The following is a 23,024-nucleotide window of genomic DNA, read 5'->3' as shown; positions in this document are numbered from 1 at the left end:
GAGCAGGTTGGGGAGGATCGAGTGCACTGGGAGTGCTGTGGGCACGGGAGGCTCTGCCAGGGCCTGACGAGCGGGCATCCTTAGTGTCGGTCGTGACGCCTGAGTGGATCCCAAAGCTGGAGCTGTAATACACCCCCCCACGGAGTCTGGCATGACTCCCATCACTGGATGGATGGGCGAAACTGAGGTCAGAGAGTCCAGGGACAGGCCCAAGGCCCCAGGCCTGAGCCTGTCACACAGGATCCCTGAGTCTCCTCTCATACTTTCCAGGCTGCTCAGGACTCGTGGGCTTCATGAGGATGTGGAACTTGGGGACCCTCCCACCGATGGCCAAGGTGGCCCCTGGTCTCAGCCAGGACGTGATTCCTGACATGGCACCTTTGAGGACGGCACATGAAGCTGGGGGATGGGGAGGGTGCTGATTAAAAAATAGACTGTCACGCGCATGAGGAACAGGCCTGCCACCGCCCAGTTCTCGCCAGTTGGCTCCCAATGCCCAGCTGCCAGGCCCCACTCAGGGCTCCTGCAGGAGGCCCCGCCTACCCCAGCACTGGCTCTGGGCCTGAGGCTGGATGCTCCCAGCCACCTCGCCTCTCCTCCTCCACCCCTGCCCCACCTCCAGGCAGATGGTGCCCTCACTGGGCCTGGGTGGGCCTGTTGGCTTTAAGCTGTGCAGTGGGTAGGGGGGGTGGAGGTCTGGCATCCCCACACACTGGCTGTGTGGCCTTGAATGCAGCCCTTTGCCACTCTGGCCTCAAACACGGAGGAGCAGTGTTACCAGCTAAAGCTCTTTCCTGCTTCCAGAGCCTTTCTCAGATTCCCCTGCTCATTTAGACCTGACCACCAGCGCTCCCCATTCAGAGAGGTGATGTGCCCTGTGAAGCCCACTCAGCTGGAGTATAGCAGGGCAGAGGGTTAGAACCACATCATCTTCCAAGTCCTAGTCCCTTACAGCTTCTCCAGGGTAAGAACAGTCACTGAGAACCACGGAGGTAGATGTGAGCACTGTTTTTATTCATTTGTTCCCTCATTCAGTCAGCAAATGTTTATTCAGCCCAACTATGGCCTAGGCCATAAGTCATGGCCATAAGACTGGAAAAGGTCGATTTTCATTCCAATCCCAAAGAAAGGCAATGCCAAAGAATATTCAAACTACTGTAGAATTGCACTCATTTCACCTGCTAGCAAGGTAATGCTCAAAATCCCTCAAGCTAGGCTTCAGCAGTATGTGAACCAAGAACTTCCAGATGTACAAGCTGGATTTAGAAGAGGCCAAAGAACTAGAGACCAAATTGCCAGCATCCATTGGATCATAGAAAAAGCAATATAATTCCAAAAAATATACCTACTTCTGTTTCATTGACTATGCTAAAGCCTTTGACTGTGTGGATCACAACAAACTGTGGAAAATTCTGAAAGAGATGGGAATGCCAGACCACCTTACCTACCTCCTGAGAAACCTGTGTGCGGGTCAAGAACAACAGAACCAGACGTGGAACAATGGACTGGCTTAAAATTGGGAAAGGAGTACGTCAAGACTGTATGTTGTCACCCTGCTCATTTAACTTATATGCAGAGTACATCATGCAAAATGTTGGACTGGATGAAGCACAAGCTGGAATCAAGATTGCTGGAAGAAATATTAATTACTTCAGATATGCAGATGATACCACTCTAATAGCAGAAAGCAAAGAGGAATTAAAGAGACTCTTCATGAAGGTGAAAGAGGAGAGTGAAAAAGCTGGTTTAAAACTCAACATTCAAAAGCTAAGATCATGGTATCCGGTCCTATCACTTCATGGCAAATAGATGGAGGGAAAGAGGAAACAGCAACAGATTTTATCTTCTTGGGCTCCAAAATCACTGTAGACGGTGACTGCAGCCATGAAATTAAGAGACATTTGCTCCTTGGAAGAAAAGCTATGACAAACCTAGACAGCATATTAAAAAGCAGAGACATCACTTTGCCAACCAAAGTCCGTATAGTCAAAGCTATGGTTTTTCCAGTAGTCACATACAGATGTGAGAGTTGTACATAAAGAAGGCTGAGCACTGAAGAACTGATGCTTTCAAACTATGGTGCTGAAGAAGACTCTTGAAAGTCCCTTGGACAGCAAGGAGATCAAACCAGTTAATCCTAAAGGAAATCAACCCTGAATATTTACTGGTAGGACTGATGCTGAAGCTCCAATACTTTGGCCACCTGATGCAATGAGCCAACTCACTGGAAAAGACCCTGATGCTGGGAAGGATTGAGGGCAGGAGGAGAAGGGGGTGACAGAGGATGAGTGGTTGGATGGCATCACCAACTCCATGGACATGAGTTTGAGCAAACTCTGGGCAGTAGGTCAGGGAAGGTCAGGGAAGCCTGGCGTGCTGCAGTCCGTGGGGTCACAATGAGTGGAACATGACTTAGTGACTAAATACCAACAAAAATGGCCTAGGCATGGGGGCAGGGATACAGCAGAGAAATGACAGTCGAGGTCCCTGCCCTGAAGGGGCTCCTGACCATGGGGCAGGACAGACTGACATTAAAACAAATATTGATGGAATTACAAATCTCATGAGAATTTGGAGGAGAGGTAGAAGGTGCTGTGGGAGGAATGTGACCTCCTAGGAAAGGTGCGTCCTCCCTGAGACCTGTCAACAGACCTCAAGGAGAGGTATAACCAGAAAGGGACAACTGAGGGACATGGGGAGAGAGGGTTCTAGGGAGGAGTAGCAGCCAGTGCAAAGGCCCTGAGGTGCAAAGTGCTTGATGCCTGTCTGAGTCCTTGAAGGAAGGCCAGCATGGCTGGAGTGTAGGGAGGGCAGACACCTTGAGGGGAGCTGCAGTGCAGCCTGGAGGGGCAGTAAGGCTCGTCTTGCGGGGCCTGGAGCCAGCAAAGGGGCTTGAGGCTGAGCCTAGAAGGGAGGAGCTGTTCCTAGTGCTGGTCTTAGAGGCTGGTCTTGCCTCCTTTCTTTTCTGTTTTCCCTCCCATTCCCATCCTGACTGTGCAGCAGACCCCTGCACGCTCCCCCAACCACTTCACAGGATGACAATGCAGAGTGCTCACACCTGACCTTCCTCTGCCTGGATCTTGTTTGCATTCTAATAGTCCGTATTTTCATCCTGCCTCCCAGGAGGGTTCCAGTCCCTGTGGCCTTGAATGCAAGCTGAGGAGGGCCAGATCTTGGGCTAGAGGCTACTGTCACTCCAGCTGAATGTCTCTGTTCAGGTGGGAGCCTGTGGACCAGGAGGTTCAGCTTTTGGCTGAAGGAAGGCCTGCCGCTGGACCGAAGCCCACTGCCTGAAACTGTGGCCTGTCCCCTGTTCCACTCCAGGCACGTTCATTCAACCCCAAAGCCTTGCTAAGACCCAGCCCTAGGAGGAGTTAGGAGGCCTGCGTTGTGAGCTGAGCTCTGCTGTATGCTTTTGGGCATAATTGTATTCATTTCTGGACCTTGGTTTCTCCATCTATTTTATAGAGAAATACTTGAGTTTTCCTGCACGCAGTGTATGGCCATCATGGATGCAATATCAGCATCACCCAGAAGCTTCTTAGAAATGCAGACTCTGAGGCCCCACTCCAGACCTCCTGAATCAGAATCTGCAACTTAACCACATCCCTGAGTAATTACTATGCACATTAAAGTATGAGAATCACTGTTCTAAGTCAGTCGTTTTTAAACTTAAAAAATGTTTTAATTAAAAGCTATAGGATCTTCCTCCCTCTCCAAAGTCTTACAGATGAAATACATAAGAAGGGAACCACCCACTCTGTACTTATTCATCACATGAATGAGGGGGGGATCGTGGGGGCTGGGCCTGGGGCACGGGCTTTATTGAGACGGCATCAGAAGTGGGGAGGAAGAGGAGCAATTATGGTGGGAGAGGGTGGGTGGTGCCTGACTGCCCAGGCCAGCTCTGACCTCCAGGGTCTTCAGACTTATGGGTTTGGAAAAGTGGGCTTGAAGAAAGGACGCTTGACAGTCCAGAGTCCAGCAATGCCTTTCCCCGCTTGTCCCCATCTTGGTGTCCTACTCTGTTCCCTGAGAAATCCCTGAAAGGGTAGCCGGTGCTATTCTTAGCGTGACAGGATGGTGAGGAGAGATCGTGCTGGTGCATTATTTATGCCTCTGAGTCAACAGGATTGCATTCAGGTCTCCCAGAACACGGCCCTCCCCGGCGGCCTTCATCACTGCCCTACCAGGACCCGGGACCCAGGGCCCCTCCCCCTCTGGCCCTGACCATCCCTGCTCCATGCCTCCAGCTCCCACGCTGGGCAATGGGTCATGAAAGACAATGGCGAGCTGGGAATCAGAAAGAAGTTCGCGATATCATCTCATTTCTCACCCATTCGGCGCATATTAACCGAGCATACGGCACGTGGTAGGCGTGGGTTCCTGCCTTCCAGGAGCTCACACTTAGCCTGCGAGTTAATGGTGCTTTGTCATCGCAAGAGCCTGTGTGCCAGGCCAGATGCTGCAAACTTCACATGGAAGATCTTACCTTCCCAATCACCCGGCAGGATAGGAATTATGAGACCCCTACACCAAGGAGGAAACTGAGGCTTAGCATATACCAGGTAGTGGTTGCTCAGCTGGGATCTGAACTCAGGTTGGCTGGAGCAGAAAGACCATTCCAGATCAAATGGTAGCATTGAGCATCAGGGCTTTGGGAAACCCCTGCATTACCTGGTGAGAAGGGCATTTCTGGCTGAGGTTGTCCCATTGTCAGTGAATCCTGAGCGACAGGAGAAGCACCTGGAGTGAAAGGATTGTGTTTGCTGTGTACACAATACCCACTGTGGGCTAGAAGGCAACGCCTTATGGGATGAGGTGACAAGGCCCCAAGGCGGCACATCTCAGAGGAGCTAAGCCAAGGACCCTGGCTGGGAGCCAAAGACCTGTGTTCTGTGAGATTCCAAACTTTCTCTGCCTCAGTTTTCTGGTCTGTAAAATAGCATCACAATCTCTGCTCTACTTCTTTCTCTGCCGATGTGAAGCTGCTAGGAAAGCTATAAAAGTGTGCACATATTCAATGATAATTACTGCATAGAATTATTTATATAAATATATTTTCTTAAATGTATTTTCTGTTGACATGGGGTCTATTTGCCAGACTCTGTTCCAAGAATTTTCCTATTTGTTAATTTACTTAAAAACATGTTTATAAAATCAGGAGCTCTAGGGACTTCCCTAGTAGTCCACTGATTAAGACTTCACACTGCCACTGAAGGGGGTTCGGGTTCAATCCCTGGTTGGGAAATTAAGATCCCTCATGCCACAGCCAAATTTTTTCTTTAATTAAAAAATAAGATAAAATCATTGCTCTAAAGCCCATTGAGTCCCCAACCTGGCAGTACTTCAGAACCCCTCAGGGAGACTGTTAGCATGAATATTCTGTGGTCCTGGCTCTGGGGCACAGCCCAGGAATCAGCATTTTGGACACACACACCCCCCACCCCAAGAAATTCTGCAGCACCTGTAGGTTTCTGATCTGGGCCAGAGAGGTGAAGGGACTTGCCTGAGGCTTCACAGTGAGTTGGAGACCAGATAGAGACTAAAACCGAGGCCTGAAGTTCCTGGTCTGGCCCTTCCTCCTACTCATCAGCTGCCCCTGAGCACCTTAAAGGGATGAAGCCAGGGATGCAGATGACTTTGATGAGCAATGATGCCAGAGCTGCTGGTACCGTTTACAATGCTGTGCTAGGCATTTTACATGGCTTTTCCATTTAATTGCTGAAGGGATATAAAGGGGGACATTTTCCACAGCAACACGATCCCTTAGGACATTTGAGCATCATGTGGCCGATTTTAATGTTGACCTGGAAATGGGAAACCATGACTGAGATGCAGAGATGCGGAGGAGGGAATTTGAAACCACACATCAGGTCATGTACCCTCCAGACAAAGGTGGTCTGGTGACCTCGTTACCTGGAGACAGGGCAGGCTGGCAAGAGGGAGACACATGTGTCCGCCCACAGGGTGTGTACCTGTTGTGTCTGTGTCGATCTGTCACCTGAGTGCCTGTGTGTCTCCACGTCATGTGTATGGTTGTTCTGTGTGCACACATTGGTGTGTAGGCTCTGCCACCTCTGTGGGTGCACGTGTGTGTGGAGGAGGATATGCTGTTGCCGGCTAGGCTCTCGCCAGCATTAAGGAGGTATTGAGAACGTGAGTGTTGCAGGGTGTGTGTGTGCGTGTGTGCACGCAAATAGTTGCAATGCAGGGGGGTCCCCGAGACCCTGCAGGGCAGAGGTAGAAAGGCCACTTGAGAAAATGTTTTCCTTATTCATGTCCCACCTCCACATTTCATGCACCATCCTCAAACCTGCAGGGTGTGAGCCTGCCTCCGGACCTTAGCCCTAGCAGTTCCCTCTGCCTGGTCTCCCCTGACATGCACAAGCCTCACTCCCTTACCTTCTTCGCTTCTTCGCTCAGACGTGACTCCCAGTGACGTCCACTTCGATTACCTTATGTACCTTTGCACACCACTCCCCACCCCATGCCATCTGTGTATCTCCTTCTCCTGCTTTATTCTTCTCTATAGAATTTACCATGTGACTTAGTTGTACAGTTACTCATACGTTTATTATTTGGCTCCCCTGCTAGAATGCAAGCAGGGATTTGTCTATTTCTCTTCATAGCTATGAACAGTGCCTGACCCTTAGCTGGTGAGCAATAAATATCAGTTGAATGAATGAGTTCATGCACCACCTGTACTTACTTGTTTCCTTTAAATTGTCTAACTTTTGTTACTGAGATATCCACTTTTACCTCCCCCTAAGTACTCTTGCCTGGAAAATCCCATGGGCGGAGGAGTCTAGTAGGCTGCAGTCCATGGGGTCATGAAGAGTTGGACATGAACGAGCGACTTCACTTTCACTTCTCACTTTCATGCATTGGAGAAGGAAATGGCAACCCACTCCAGTGTTCTTGCCTGGAGAATCCCAGGGATGGGGAGCCTGGTAGGCTGCCATCTATGGGGTCGCACAGAGTCGGACACGACTGAAGCGACTTAGCAGCAGCAGCAGCAAGCAGTAATATACCTTTGATGTGTTTATTATACTCCTTTTCCAATATACGCGTGAAATTTACATAACTAGTAAGATGTTAAGTATCAGTTCAGTTCAGTCGCTCAGTCGTGTCCGACTCTTTGCGAACCCATGAATTGCAGCATGTCAGGCCTCCCTGTCCATCACCAACTCCCGGAGTTCACTCAGACTCACGTCCATCGAGTCAGTGATGCCATCCAGCCATCTCATCCTCTGTTGTCCCCTTCTCTTCCTGCCCCCAATCCCTCCCAGCATCAGAGTCTTTTCCAGTGAGTCAACTCTTCGCATGAGGTGGCCAAAGTACTGGAGTTTCAGCTTTAGCATCATTCCTTCCAAAGAAATCTCAGGGCTGATCTCCTTGCAGTCCAAGGGACTCTCAAGAGTCTTCTCCAACACCACAGTTCAAAAGCATCAATTCTTCGGCACTCAGCCTTCTTCACAGTCCAACTCTCACATCCATACATGACCACTGGAAAAACCATAGCCTTGACTAGACGGACCTTTGTTGGCAAAGTAACGTCTCTGCTTTTCGATATGCTATCTAGGTTGGTCATAACTTTTCCTTTTGCTCCCACTCAAGGTATGGAGGTGCCACACTCTGGGGATCACTGCTTTCCCAGTGAAGGGGGTAACTTCACTGGGAATCAGAGAAGTCTGATGTCTTCTCTGAAACGCATGGACAAAATGAAGCTCAAAGAAGATCAGGAACTAGTCCAACATCTAGTCCATACTGTGACAGAACAGACACTAGAACCAAATTTTCTGATCTCCAGTCTGCTTTCCTTTTGCAGTGTGAAGGACAAGGGGAGGGTGGGGCTGGATGGTTCAGCCTCTCCTCTGGCTGGAGGGGAGCCAGATACACCCAGTAACTGGCGAATGGCATGGGAGGAATTGGTAGCCTTCTGCCCACTCAGGGCTGCAGGACTACATACTGAGTGGTGGGAGCTTCGACCACACCTTCCCTCCCAGGAGTCTTGGGTCTGGGGGCCACTCCAAGGGGGCCTGGGCACTCAAATCCAGCAAGAAACAGACCTGGGATTCAAACCTGATTCTCCCCTGCCACAGCATGTTAGCTAGAGGTTGACACTAGAGCACCTTTGCTGAGAGGATGCTGGAGTGGGAGGGGTGTCAGGGGGAGGGAAAGGTTGCACTGTGCCTGATTGTGAACAGAAGAGGGAGACCAGACCCAGAGATAGCTGGAAGGGGGAAGGAGACATCCAGCAGCCTAGCCTGGGAGAATTATACAGAGGTAGGTTTGTGCAAAGGCTGAATTTAAATCCCCCTCAGGTATGCACAGTGTTTTATGCTATAGAAATAATTTCTGCATTTCATTTGCTCAGCAGTGACTCTGCAAAACAGATATAATCAGCTCTAGTTTCCTAATAAGGAAGCTGAGACCCAGAGGTGAAGTGACGTACTAAAGGCAACCCTCACAGGATGCTCTGTTGAGCAGGACATGGGAAGGGAACAGGCTGCACCTCTGGTTGGATTTGGTAAAGGAGGGCTGTCTAAGGGAGGGCGGGCAGGCTGAATAGATACAGCAGTGAGAGGGTAGACCACTTAAGATTCCCAGCGCCTTCCTCAGCAGATATGAGTGAACCTGAGACCAAAAGTGAGTTGACAGGGCTAGGGGAGCTGCAGAAAGGCGAGCTGTCTACCCCAGGCCTGCAGTGAGGATGCCTCCTAGGGAGAGGCAGCAGCGTGCCCACCCTCGTCCCCAGGACAGGCTCTGCTCTACAGGGCGGGCAGGGCAGCAAGCTGGGACTGCTGCGTGCTGGGGCCGTCATTATCATTCCTCCAGGGTTTTTTCTCCTCCTTATTTATTTTTCTGTGAGGAAGGAATGTGGGGAATTTACCACAGGGTGCTGGCCTTGCTTTCGGCAGTGCGGCGGCCTCCTCTATGAGAGGGAAGCAGCACAGACAGATGGCTGGGGAGGTGGAGGCGGAGGAGGGTCCCGGCTGAATCTGTGGCCCCAGCAGTGGGGCGGTTATGTAACCCACCCGGAGGCCCAGGGAAGATACCATGGTGCTTCTGGGCTCTGAGCATGAGCCTGCTCATGTACATAGCTCCCTGGAGCTCAACCTGGACCATCCCAGTCACCATCAGCCTCTGGGCAAGCCTAATGAGTGGGGTGTATCCCCCGTCAGAGGTGCTTTCCTCTCCAGCTGTCTTGACTTGGGTTATGAGTAGAGGTGGGGTAGGGGAGTCAGGTGGGGATTGTCTTGAGCTTTCCAGCCTCCATAAGGCTGCTCCATTGCTTGGAATGCTTCCACAACTCAATCTTTTCAGAAGGAGGGCATATGCCACTTCCTCCAGGAAGACTTCCCAGGTTGCTTCATCCTCATTCATCTCTCTTTTAGGCTCTATGTTCTCCTGGCACTCAATGGAATATTTTGCCTCTTGGATCTAACACTGCCATTTGAGTTTCATCTCCCTTTTCACCTACGGGCTTGTTACTACCTTTCTCTTTCCTTTCCCTGCTTCCTCCAGAAACCACTCTCTAGATCTGGGATCTAGGATCTCAAGGAATCTGAGACCTAGACAAATCTAGAATTCGTCTCCTGGGATGCCTGGTGGAGTAAAATGGGAGGTGGATTTGGATTGTGGGAGCCCTCCTGGGTGATGACCTCTGCTGAGTCTGGAGAGGATGGGAACAGCTATGGCTACAGGCTGCCACAGAACCAAGAGGAAAGGCTATATTTGGGCTTTCCAGTGGCATCAGTGGTAAAGAACCCTCCCACCAATGCAGGCAGATGCGAGATGTGGGTTCGATCCCTGGGTTGGGAAGATCCCTTGGAAGAGCGCATGGCGACCCACTCCAGTATTCTTGCCTGGAGAATCCATGGACAGAGGTGCCTGGAGGGCTACAGTCCATGGGGTCACACAGAGTTGGACATGACTGAAGCGACTTGGTACACCTGGGCTGGGTACTGGGGACCCTGAGATAGACTGGACCCCGCTCTACTCGTGGGAGAGGCACAGGTTGGGGGAAATTCTCTCTCCTCTGCCCTCGCTCACCACTTGTTTGTCTCCTGGATCAAGTGTTTTCTCTGGAAATGTAGGGTGCTGTAGTCCTTTCTGTACACTCAAGGCTCCCTGAGCAGAGAAGATGGAGGCTGCTGAAAGGAGAGGGCTTGGGGGTGGGAGCAGGCCTGGTTCAGCAGGGCTCGACTGGGAGGGGGAGCCTGGGTCTGAGCTTGGCTCCCTGGGAACCAACCCTTTCCAGTTTGCTGTGCATCTGGGGCTGAGCTTGCCTCTACTAGCTAGTAGAGTAGGTGGAAGAAGGTGATGGCTCCTGGCCTTCAGCAGAGGAGGACCGCACAGCATCAGCCAGCAGTGATTAGTGCCTGTGGACTACAGGGTTAGCTGCTCACCAAGGCCCATGCCAATCTGACCTGGGGGCCCTTGACTTGGCCCACCCATCCTGTGCTGCCTGATCCCAACCCCCTGCCAGCAGGAGATACAGGAGCTGGACCAGTCCCAGCCTCCTTCTCTTTGGGCCGTGGTTCCTTGGCTTTCTCAGTCTGTTTCCTCTAAACCCCGTCCTCTTGGAGGCCCCTGGGCCAGGTGGAGCAGGGCAGGAGCATTGATCTAGGAGTCTGAATGGGTTGATGGGAGCTTCCTGGAGGAAGCAGCAATTGGGCTGGGCCTGGGACAGTAGGTGGGGAGACTGTGCTTTGTGGGCAGAGCTCTTAAGAAGGAGGGGCCCGGGCGTGGAATCAGTCCGCCTCCCAGCTCCAGCTCCACTCTGCCTGTCTCTGGCTGGATGGGAGACCTGGGGTGAGTTTGCCGATTCTCTGGTCTTGTTTTGTTCATCCCTAGAACAGCAGTAAGGGGGCCTCCTTTATGAGTTGCCGTGAGGATTCAACGAGAGCACACAGGCTACACCTTTGGCTTGGCAGTGTCTGGAGCAACTCCCTTGGCTGTGGCATCCTCATCGACTTCATCATTTCGGCAAGCCCCCAGGAAAGGTGCAGGGGACAAGGCAGAAGCAGTTGAGACCCTTGCCCCTAGGCTCTTGCGCTCTCTGGGGGAAATCAGACGCAGACCCTGACTGCTGCAAAGCAAGACGTTGGGAGGAGGCAGCACGGCCCATGTGATGGGTCGTGGGCTGGTGCTGGGCAACCCTAGGTTTGAATCCCACCTCTGCCTCTGACTAGCCATGCCACGTTAAGCAAGTCACTTCACCCCTCCGAGTCCATTTCTTCTCTAATGCAGAGCTGAGGGGACCACTGTCCTCCTGGCTGCTGTAAATGAAGGAAAGGCCTGGCATGGGGCATGTGGTGAGCATGCCCTGGAGGAGAACTCTCACTCAAATGAATAATATGCAAAGTGATGAGGTTGTTAAGTGGTGCAGATAAAACCTGGATGATCTGAGGACTGAACCTATAGAAAGGACAGGAGACAGAGCAGTGTTCTGGGTGGAGGGGTCTGTGCAGACCCATAGCAGAGGCTGGAACTCACAGGGCAGGTGAGGGGAACACGCGCCTTTGGGCCCCCTGTGACCCTTGCTGAGGATGCAGGGAGCAGTGAGCAAGCTCTCGGGCAAGCCCTGACTGCCAGGATGAGGCCTGGCTGCTTGACGCCCCACGTCCTGGAGAGGAGAGAGGCCCGACACAAGTGGAGTCAGGAGGGAGAAAGATGAATCTGGCAGCTTGGGGCGGGTAGATTGGCGGGGGAGAGACTGGAGGCGGAGAGGCCATTTAAAAGGCTGTTGCAAAATCGGTTTTCCTGATAAAGAGCTAGGCTGAGTCATCTGTGGAGGAGAGAAGTCAGATCCAGCTCCTCTGCGTTGCCGTCGATGCAGGATTTTCCTCTCTGTCAGCTAGTTGATGGGCTGCCTTTCCAGAAGGCTTTCAGAACCAAGGCCGGCTCGGCATCCAGGGGGGCGCAGGACAGCAGGGAGGACCCTGCCAGAGTGAGTAAAGCGAGTCTCGGTGGTTTGGGGTGTGTGACTCAGGGCATAGGGCATCCTTCTCTGGTCTCAGGTCCCCCCGGGGCATTAAGGGAGAGGCATGCAATGACTTCTGCCAGCCTGTTGATGGCAAGGCTGGAGCTAGGTCTGGGGCTCTCCACTTTCATTCCTATCATCTCCCATCTGGCAGTCCTTCTCACCTTAGTATGAATTATTCGCCTCTGAGAAGAGACCTGGCAGTCTGCCGGGACTCAGTCAGGTTGTGCTCACCAGGACTTTGGCGTGGATGGAGAACTCCCCAGGGAAAGGAGCCTGTGTCATTTCCTCCTTTCAGTAGGGAGGATGTGGGGCAGGGGCTGGCAAGGTAGCCAGGCCATTACTCAGGCCCAGTTCATCTTCCTGCCCCCAGCTGAGGCTGAAGTTGTGCAGCGGCCAGCCATTGGTTCTTTCCTGACCCCACAGGGGGGCAGTTTACCCAGCCTGTTTACCTGTCCCATTGCCAAGACTTCCAGGCAGCCACAATGGGCTGTCTCCAGCCAGTCTCCCTTCCTACCTCTGGCTTCCCGACCCTCTCCACCCTGCTTGGGGCCCAGGCACTCCCATTGACGGCAGCCGTGTGAAGAAGCATTTCCTTGAATTCTCTCCCTGTCCTGACCTTCTGCTCTGGCCTCCGTTCACCTGCCCCGCCTCCCTCCTTTGGATCCTCGGTCAAGAGGCCTGATGGTCAGCAGAACAGACAGCTGCCAACAGAAGTGATGGGGTGAGAGAAAGGGCTTATCGCCGCCTGGGCACAGCTCGAATTCAGGTCTCCTGACTCCCCACAGTGCTCTTTCCACTCCACTAGTTTTTTATGTCCTAACAGTCATTTCCCCCTTAGTAACAATGAGTTTATCAGCTCTTCTCTTGAGACGAAGAAGGGGAAGAAAGCATCAGCCACTTTAGGCAGCTGCATATGCAGAGGAGAGAACATCATGGTGGGTGCCGACTGTCAGATGTGGGAACAGAGGGGCCCGCAGATCAGCATCGGAGAGCACTAGAGCCTCTATCCATTCCCCTCCCACCAGAGTCAGGGTCCGGAAGGCAAGGTGGTTAAGAAATGAGATTCAGCAACCAGGCTTGGGAGTTTTGAATCCCAGCTCTGCTATTTACAAGTCATATGACCCTGGGCAGGTTTCTCTGAGCTCTAGTTTCATTTGCAAACTGGGAAGAATAACAGTACTTATTCCTCGTGATTGTTGGGCGGATCGAAGGAGATGATGGGCATAAAGTGCATGGCGCAGCACATTACAGTGGGCTGCTGAGGGCTCAGTCATTGCAGCAGCCACTGCGAGCTTCACTCTAGGGGTGTACTCAGGGCTTCTTATTCCCCTTCCCCACTTAGGGATTCAACCCTGTCAGACCCAGGTCTCCTGACCCTGGGGCAGCTCTGCCCTCATCCCTGCATCTCCAGAAGGGTCGGTCTTTCAAGGATCACCACTGAAGAGGCTGGGAGAAGAGGGGGGTGTTACGGCTTTTACGGGTGCAAGAAGACTGGGGGCTCAACAAGGGGACTACCCGCTGTGGGCCACAGCCATCTCTTGTGTCTCTGACACTGGGGACCACAATCTTGAACCCAGCTGGCTGGGGCATCACCAGGGGTGGCAGTTCCCTAGTCTGGGGAATTTGGGGTGGAGCTGCCGCCCCTGATGCCCTGCAGTGGGGGGACCTGAGGTGCCTGTAGTTGGCCCAGCCCCCCATTCTCTCAGCTTTGTTTGTGCAGGGTGGCAAAAGTCGTCTGGATTGCTGGCTGGGCCTGGTCCAAGCCTCCTGCCAAATTCCTTTTCCATGGAGTCACTGCGGGCTTGGATGGGGGTACGGGAGCTCCCTCGGAGGCAGGGCTGTCTCACCCCCTGGCCTTTTCTGCTGGGTTCCTCTGGTCTGGGAACAGTAGTGGGGGGAAGGGTTCCAGGCTGGCTGGAGGTCAGCAGACCAGGTCCTGGCCCATGGCCTTCTCTCTGACCCTCTCCCTCTCTAAAGCCTCCCAGGCCAGCTTCTCCCTGAGGGCCCTTCATGCTCTGACACTGGAGCATTTTCTAGCCCTGTGACCCTGAGAACCAGCCTTGGGATAGGACTGAAACAGAGAAGCGAAGAGAAAAACAAAACAGAAGCACAGAGGCTTTGGAAGGTCTGAATTATACACACACTGAGGCCCTGTCTAGGAGCTTGGCACTGTGGAAACTGCTGGCTGGAAAGCCTGGTGCTCCCTAGAGTCCTGAGAGCCAGGGGTGAGCCCAGCCCGCCCCTGCTTTCCGGCTCTGTGACCTTGGGCATTATCTCTGAGCCTTGGTTTTCTCGTCACTAAAAAGTGAATCATAGGGGCTTCCCTGGTGGCTCAGTGGTAAAGAATCTGCCTGCCAGTGTAGGAGACACAGGTTTGATCCCTGATCTGGGAAGATCCCACATGCCGAGGAGCAACTGAGCTCATGTGCTACAACTGCCGAGTCTGTGCTCTAGAGCCTGGGAGCCGCAACTGCTGAGCCCAAATGCCACAGCTGGAGAGTAGCCCCCACTCCCCACAACTAGAGAAAACACACATAGCAACAAAGATTCAGCACAGCCAAAAATAAATAAAAAGGTTTTGTTTTTTTTAAGTGAATGATAGTAATTTGTGCTTCATAGAATCGTTTCAGAAATTAAATAAGATAGTATGTGTGAAGTCCATGTCTGGGTACACAGTAAGAGCCCAATCAGTATGCGCTACGATGGCTGCAGCTGTGTCATAAGAGCTGCTGGTGGGCCCAGGGATGTTTACCCTTACTGTGCCCTGTGGGATGGGACTTGTGGCTGAAGTCTCTGCAGGGCTGTAAGTTGGAAAGAGAAAGCTCTTTATCTGTGTGGCGGTGGGGGGCAGAGTCATGTCAAGAGGTGGGAGTTAACATAAGGAGTGACTTTAGAGCTGAAGAATATTAATTAGTAGAAGGCACATCCTTAGGTTAGTGAGCACCCTGCCAGTTGAGTGTGTAAGGTTTAGACACTCAGGGACGTGGTTTCAGGGGTGCAGGAATTGTGTGGGGCGGTGGACACGGTGACAGCCATCCCTGAGATTCTGAGGTTCTGTGACTTGGGGCAGTGATCCCTGCCTGCCGATCACTCTGGAATCCCCTGCTGTGTGACCATTAGAGAGTCATATCCCCTCAGGACTATGATCTGTGGAATGAATCTCTTTTGCTAGAAGCAGCTCTGACCCCTTCCAGGGAGTCACGTGGGGTCACCAACTGCCAGCTCCATTCCAGGGAAGCATGAGGCCTCTGTCCTGTCTACTTGGGCTGAAAGGCAATGACCTCCCTGGCATCTGTGACCTCATCATAGCTTCCAATCCCTAATGTCAGTGCTTTTATTGCCTTCTTCTCAATTAAGGGAACTGTCTCCGAGAGGAGCAGTCACTTGCTAAGGTCACACAGCTAGCAAATAGCAGAGCCTGGATTTGGCCCGGGAGGCCTGGTTTCTAAGCAGAGCAGAGGAGAGGGACATGGCATGAGCTGAGCAACTCCTCCTGTGTGGCTGGCCTGCCCCTACCTAAGTTCCCCCCCGGGAAGCAGCCTGGCTCAACCTTCAAAGCTGTCATCTTTTTTCGATGGGGTGATCTAGGCAGGAGAGGAGCCCTACCACGAGCAAAACAGGTATCAGGGGCACATGGGGCAGGCTGTGTTATAGCTGTTCTGCACAGGTGGGCACAGGTGTATATGGTAGGGAGCCAGGTGGTGATGGGAGGAGGGAAGGAGGAGGCTGGGGCCAGAGAGCCTGTGGCCGCTTGAACTGGCTGTTGGCAGTCATTGTGCTCTGTGTGTGCCTCCCCTGGAGTGAGCTCCACCTTGAGTCATCTCCAGACCTTGATTTCTTCATCTATAAAATGGGGCTGATAGTGAAAAAGCTCCTTTGTAAGGGCCCTTCCAGCTCTGAGAGTCCATGAATTCTGAGCCTTGCTGGCAAGATGCCTAGGAAAACTGTCCTGGGAGACCCACTCAGCATGTCACGGCCAGTGCTAATAAGGGCAAGGTAGGAGGGAGGGCCAGGTCAGATTCCTCAAGAACTAATTAGCTTCCTCAGTGGGGAGGGGTGACAAAGGGAGCAACTTTCCCAGCCGCCGACTGAGCTGCTAGCCCTGGCCAGAGCCTGTGCCATCCATCTGTGCACGGGGCCATTTGTTCACGTGTCCATTTCTTCATTCCTTACTCAAGAAACACAAAGTGAACACTGACTTTGTGCCAGCTGGGCACTGGCAATAGAAAGAGGAATGGTGGCCTGTGGTGAATTTACAGATTACTAGGGCCTGACCCCACCTGATCCCTGACCTCAGGCCCCAGACTGAACCCTGACTTCCACCGACTCTGTCCCCTGTAATTCCCAAAAGGGACCTCTGGGACAAGCAGGCGGCTTGAGCCTGTGCTGTGGCCCACACAGAGCTGGTTCTGACTTGAGCCTTGCCACCCTTTGCTGTGTGATCTTGGGTGAGTTACTTACAAGTCTCTGGACCTCATTTTCCATTTCTGTAAAATAGGGGTTTCTAGGGTTCTTGTGAGGATAAGATGAGGTAATGTGCTGTTCTAGTATAGTCACTGCTGAAATTAGCTCAATTTATTACTTTTATAACATTAAAGTGTGAGAATTTTTAAATGATTGTTTAAATGAAAACGGGAAGAAATTTTTTCAAGGACTTGTAAGAAACCATTAACGGTTGCTACCTGATTTGTGACGTGGAGCACTTGGAGGGAAAGGAACTTTTTTTCACCATATACCTTTTTATGTGTTTAATTTTTTTTAGTCCATGTAAATGCATCACCTATTCTAAAAAGGGAAAGCATTAGTATTAACAGATGGCTATACTCTGAGTTTGAAAGTATAAACGGCCCTAAAAGATGCAGAGATGTCCTGCCAGTTCATTCATGCAGATAGTAATGCTTCCTGAGTGCTCACTTTTTGCCAGGCATTATTCTAGGGCCCAGGGTTAGGGGATGAACAAGTCAAAAAAGGTCATTTCCCCCTCAGAGCTTATGTTCTAGGCAGGGAGATGGATAATAGACAAGGAAACTTATAAAGAAGATAATACTGAATTGTGTTGAACGCTATGAAGAAAACAAAGAGATGGGTTAGGAAAGGGTAGGGCTGATTATAGAGGAAGACCCCCCCCCCACCCCAGAGAGGTGAGTCCTGAGTGATAAGAAGGAACATGGAATCCCCCTGGGAAAAGACCATTCCAAGTAGAGGGAACCGCAGGCGCAAAGGCCCTGGGTCAGGAGCAAACCTGTCATTTTCAAGGCCCAGAACGTCAACCTGCGCAGAGCCCAGTGAGAGAGAAGGGTGGCATAAGACACGTCCAGGATGTAGTAGGGCCTTGACTGCTGGGGTGAGGTGTACTTGCTGAGTCTGGGAAAGTGCCTTGTCAACAACCTTCAGGGGCAATCCAAACAAGGGGTCGGTGAATACCGAAAGGGTAATCCAGGAAGGTTTTACACGGTGGCATTTGAGCTGGGCCATAGTGGCTGGGTCAGGGATCTTTATGAGGAGAGGAGGTTCTAGGAAACGGTGAGTAAAGATCAAATTCCAGAGGAAAAGGCCACTTGTAGTTGGGCAGCATGGGTGACCATCTGTCTGTGTACCACTGTGGCTCTGCAATCCCATATGCTAACTGGGCCTCTGTCCCTCCCGCAGCGCTGGGCCGGAGTACTAGCCTCACCGAGAAGGATCTAAAAGAGGCCAAGGCGAGGAGCCAGCAGATCGCTGCCCAGCTGACCACCCCTCCCAGCTCCAACTCCCGTGGAGTCCAGCTCTTCAACAGGCGCCGGCAGAGGGTGAACGAGTTCACCTTGGAGAGCCACGGCCAGAGGGGACCGAAGTCTAGCCAGGAGCCCCTCAGAGTGCCCCCCGCCAGCCCTACAGGCCATGCCCCGGGGCTCAGCCTGAGTTCCACCTCGCTCCCTGAGCCAGGCCCTCCGAGAAACCCCGCCTGCCAGAGCGCTGACACAGGGGTCCCCAGTCACAGCATGGAGGGCTGCTCGGAGGAAGCCAGCCTGCTCCGGCACCTGGAGAAGATGGCCAGTGAGGAGGAGGAGGTGCCTCTGGTGGTTTATCTAAAGGAGAATGCAGCCCTGCTGACGGCCAACGGGCTCCACCTGTCCCAGAACAGAGAAGCCCAGCAGAGTCCCCCAACCCCACCTCCGGAGGAGGTCCACAGCCCGGCTGCAGATGCCAACCAAAACCTTCCCTCAACCGGCACCACGCTTGTCACGCCAGCTTCTAATGGCAACCACAGCCTGCCAGCCACAGATGTCAATCAGAACCTATCGGCAGCCATCACCCCACAGAGCCTGCCGCTCTCCAGCGTCCAACAGAATTCTTCCGAGGTGCAGCTCCCTCCTAATGACGTGGTGCCAGATTTCAAACCCAGCACCCAGTGTGCTGGCGGGCAACCCCAGGAGCCAGCCGTGGAGGTGAGATCCAGCACGCTCCTAATTGATAAGGTATCAGCTCCACCTACCGCCACCAGCACCTTCTCTAGAGAAGTTACTCCCATCTCCAGCTCCAGGCCCCTGGGCCCAGATTTCATGTCCAGCTCCCTGCTCATTGATGTCCAGCTTGGAGCCCCAGTGGTGTCCACAGAGCAAGAGATGTCCGGGCGGACAACTGCCACCACGCCCACCAAACTGTACAGCGAGGTCCACCTCACGCTGGCCAAGCCTCCATCCGTGGTCAATAGGACGGCCAGGCCTTTTGGGATCCAGGCGCCGGGCAGCACCGGTCAGATGGAGCGAAGCCCCATGGTAGAGAGACGACATCGTGGGGAGAAGACCCCCGTCCCCCAGCCCCCCAGTGTGGCAGACAGGAGCCCCCGGCCACAGAGACACGTAATATCCCACAGCCCCATGCTGGAGAGGAGGCCCGTGGCACAGCGAAGCCCCGCCTTGGAGAGACGCCCCCTGGGAAACTTCACCCCACCACCCACCTATGCTGAGACCTTGTCCACAGCCCCTCTGACTTCCGGGGTTAGGTCTCCCCCATCTTATTCTGCCCTGTACCCCAGCTCCGACTCCAAGCCTTCTCATCTAAAGGGCCAGGCAGTCCCTGCCAGCAAGACGGGCATTTTGGAGGAGTCGATGGCCCGCAGGGGCAGCCGGAAATCCATGTTCACCTTCGTGGAGAAGCCCAAGGTGACCCCGAATCCAGACCTGCTGGACCTGGTACAGACGGCTGATGAGAAGCGCAGGCAGAGGGACCAGGGGGAGGCAGGCCTGGAGGAGGAGCCCTTCGCCCTTGGGGCCGAGGCCTCCAACTTCCAGCAGGAGCCCGCACCCCGGGACAGGGCCAGCCCTGCCGACGCCGAGGAGACCATCCCCGAGTGGGCCTCCTGCCTCAAGTCACCGCGCATCCAGGCCAAGCCGAAGCCCAAACCCAACCAGAACCTCTCGGAGGCCTCGGGGAAGGGGGCTGAGCTCTACGCCCGCCGCCAGTCCCGGATGGAGAAGTATGTCATCGAGTCTTCGGGCCATGCTGAGCTGGCCCGCTGCCCGTCACCCACCATGTCCCTGCCTTCATCCTGGAAGTACTCCACCAACACACCTGGCGGCACCTTCCGAGTAGCCTCCCGGAGCCCGGCTCGGACCCCACCTGCCTCGCTCTTCCACGGATACCTGCCCGAGAATGGGGTCCTGCGTCCAGAGCCCACCAAGCAGCCGCCCTACCAACTGCGGCCCTCGCTCTTCGTCCTCTCACCCATCAAAGAACCTGCCAAGCCTTCGCCTAGAGCCGCCTCGCCTGCCAAGCCCAGCTCCCTGGACCTGGTGCCCAGCCTGCCCAAGGCGGCTCTCCCACCGTCACCTGCCCTGCCTCGGCCCTCCCGCTCCTACACCACCACTGGCCAGGATGGCCTCCAGCCCACCGCAGTGAGCCCCACCTACAGCAGTGATATCTCGCCTGTGTCACCCTCCAGGGCATGGTCTCCCCGAGCCAAGCAAGCCCCCAGGCCCTCCTTCTCCACCCGGAATGCGGGGATCGAGGCTCAGGTGTGGAAGCCATCCTTCTGCTTCAAGTAACGGACCCCGCAGGGATCCCACTGCCTGTCCGAGCCCCTGTCCGGGGACCGGATGGAGAGCAGGAAGTGGCACGGGGCTGAGTCAGGAGTACGGGGACTCAGGGCTGACGCTGCCACCAGCTAGGTTTGTGCCGTTTGGGCAAGTCACCTCCCCTCTCTGAGCTATCACAGCCCCTTCCCTCCCGCGAGGTGGCTGGACTCCACGTCTGAGAGATCTGAAGTCTGCTACCAGTGGGGAGAAGGGTCACAGAGAGAGGACCACTTGGCCGGCCCTAGTGAGACTGGGGGCTTCTTCACCTGGCCTTTGTGAGCTGTAGGGCTGCCAGCGTCTTGCTGAGGAAAGGCCTAGAGGGGCCCTAACAGGGGCTTCTGCAGCACACAGAGCTTGCCCTTGCGGTGAGATGGTCCAGCCCAGGGCCTGCCGCCCCAGTGGGCTGTCCTCGCCGTGGCCCTGGCTCCTGCCTCTTTCTGCCTGTTGCTGGATTCTCACCTGCACGGGTCTGTCTCTTCCACCTCTGCCTTCCGGACACTGTTTCCTCTCCGCTGCTTCAGAGACCTCTGCCTTGGCCTCCACACTATCTCCTCTCCCGGGTTCTGCTGGATGAGGACTCAGCCCGCCACTGCTGGCTGACGCTTTTCTTCTGCCCCTCTGCTCAGCTGCCTTCACGCCCTCTTCGAACATCTGGCTCTGCTTTCTAGACAGCTTATGCAGTTCATCCCAGACCTCAGTCCTGGTTCCACCTGGCTTGCCCTCACTGTTCTGGGGTGTGGGAGGTCCCCAGGGATCCCCAAGAGAGAGCCCAGGAGAAGGCTCTGCAGAGGTGGGTGTGCAGCTGGGAGAGAGGTCCCTAGAAATAGATCCATTGGCTATTTTGGTTTCACCCTCAGCCCAGATCTGCACGGCTGAAAGAACTCATCTACATGCCACAGAAAGGGGCCCCAAGGAGAGAGGCATCTCGGCCCCCCATTTGCTGTGTGACTTTGGTCAAGTCACTTTCCCTTCCTGGGCCTCAGCTTTCTCATAAACACAATGAGGGCCCTCCTAGCTGTGACAGTCTGTGAGAAATGAGAGAGCGGGACAGGCTGGTACTTTGGGAGAAAGGTCCTGTAAGTGACAAGAGAGTCCCCTGGTAAGAGAGGGGAAGGAAATTAGGACAAAGGTGTCCTAGGTGTCCAGAGATGTCCTAGATGGGAAGTAGATGTCTGTCAGGGCATCCGGGGAGGGTGTGGCTAGGAGGCCAGGAAATCAGAAGTTTAGGCTCGGGTTCAGGATTGCCTGGAGACAGACCATGGGAGCACAGCAAGGGCCAGGGCGGGAGCACAGCAAGGGCCAGGGCGGGAGCACGGCAGCCCAGGGAGGGGACCGAGGAGACCTTGAGGTCTGGAGGAAAAGGCTGGGACTTAGGAGATCTGGATTCTAAAATATGGCCTCCATGTGTATCTTTGGGTCTTAGTTTCCCCCTTGATACTGTGAGGGCTTTGAGTCAGGTAGCCTGAGATCCTTCCCATCTCTGACACCTTTGATGTGCTGCGGCCCCCAAAAACCACGTTTTGTGGGGGCGAGAAAATATAGACGCAAGAGGCAGAATTCAGATGGAAGCCTCCCAAGACCGGGGGCTGAGCGCCACCCACCCTCTCTTTCCTAGCCCTATTTCTGGGCTCCCCAGCGGATCAAGGGGTGGTGGAGGCGGTGCCTGTGCTGGGCTGAGCCTGCAGTTTTCGTGAGCTCTCCGCTCGTTGCCATGGGAACCGGGGGTGCCTTCCCAGTGAGTTCATTCTGCCCAGAACGTGGGGGCATGTGTGGGGGAGTCATGAGTGAGCTCAGCTCCTTCATGCCAAGCCCCTCCCAGGACAGAGTGAAGGCCGTGCTCCGGACCCCTGCTCCCTTCGACCCCCGAGGGCCAGCAATGGAAGAGCCCACCCTCCATCCTGCAGTTCCTTCGGCCAGGCTGTCTGAGCTCTGCCCTCAACTTTGTTCTCTCTCCTGTTCTCAATACACTCTGCCTCAAATCTGTCTCGCTTCTTCTTTTCTTCCATGCTCACTGGCTGGTGGTCTGGGCCCTCTCCCTCCTCCCCGATTCTGGCCTGGGAAGTGGGGTGGGACTGTCCAGTTACTGTGTGTGAGCCTGTGGTGAGAGTCCGCATGCTGCCTGCATCTGCTGAGTGTCTGGATCTGCTGTGGGTACAGATGTGTGCTGGCTTGGAAGTAAGGGCTCCCTTCTCTCTTCCCCAGGTCAAGCACTCAGGGAACCAAAATCCCTTGGAAGACATGTTCTGTTTCCTCCTTCCTTTGGAGTTTGGCCAAAAAGTCTGTAGATGGGAAAAACCCACACTCCTTATGGTCCAGATTTATTTGAAATCTTTATAAGTGCCTTTAGCCAGAGCATGTACACTTTTTTTTCCCCCTTAGTTTCCCTCAGCATCCCACTCTCCCATTATCTAAATCTGGGAGCTTCCCAGTCATCACTGCATACAATAAGTTTCTTCCCCTTATGGAGCCAAACAAACTGCCATCGAGAGCCAGAAAAAATGGGTTCCAGCCTCATATCTGCACCTGACTCCTTGTGTGACCTTAGACAACCCCTAGGCCCCAGTCTCCCCTTCCACGCAAAGAGAGGATTACAGAAGCTGTGGGCTAGCTGGCTGTCTTTGGTCTCTGATATTCCTCTTTGCTCTATTCATGGCCACCTCACACACATGCCCTGCTTTGGGGCTGGTGCTGGGTTAAGTGGGTGCTCATTTCTGAATTTTCACCCATGTGCATTTCCAGGAAGCTCTGAGGTAGATGATGAATTGAGATCTTTTTCAGAAAGTGAGTAATTCTGATTGCCTGCAGCATTTTTGTATTATGTACTCCCCCCACCCAGGTGCACATGCACACGGACACACACACAGTCAGTACCCAGCCAGGGCAGTCCTGATGAGGTCAGGCCTTGACCCAAAACCAAAAGCTGAGGCCTTGCTCGCCACTGCCCCCAACTTCCAACCCACACATTCTGAGAA

The 23,024-nt window shown here is 53.8% G+C and overlaps 1 protein-coding gene across 5 annotated transcripts in view; it reads left to right on the top strand.

Annotated features, from left to right (window-relative positions):
• Positions 1-23,024, top strand: part of SYNPO (synaptopodin) — a 57,747-nt gene that overhangs the window by 29,734 nt on the left and 4,989 nt on the right. For 4 of the 5 annotated variants that reach the window (XM_027545938.1, XM_027545937.1, XM_027545939.1 and 1 more), the window contains one exon: positions 17,645-19,992. In XM_027545938.1, the coding sequence (XP_027401739.1) occupies positions 17,645-19,992 (2,348 nt within the window). Of the gene's footprint in view, positions 1-11,779; positions 11,960-17,644; positions 19,993-23,024 lie in introns of those variants that run through there. The other variant, XM_027545940.1, reaches the window with a different exon arrangement.

Source organism: Bos indicus x Bos taurus, chromosome 7, assembly GCF_003369695.1.
Source record: "Bos indicus x Bos taurus breed Angus x Brahman F1 hybrid chromosome 7, Bos_hybrid_MaternalHap_v2.0, whole genome shotgun sequence".
Taxonomy (NCBI): domain Eukaryota; kingdom Metazoa; phylum Chordata; class Mammalia; order Artiodactyla; family Bovidae; genus Bos; species Bos indicus x Bos taurus.
Note: the sequence above shows the minus strand (reverse complement) of the source record. Positions and strands in the feature narration are given on the sequence as shown.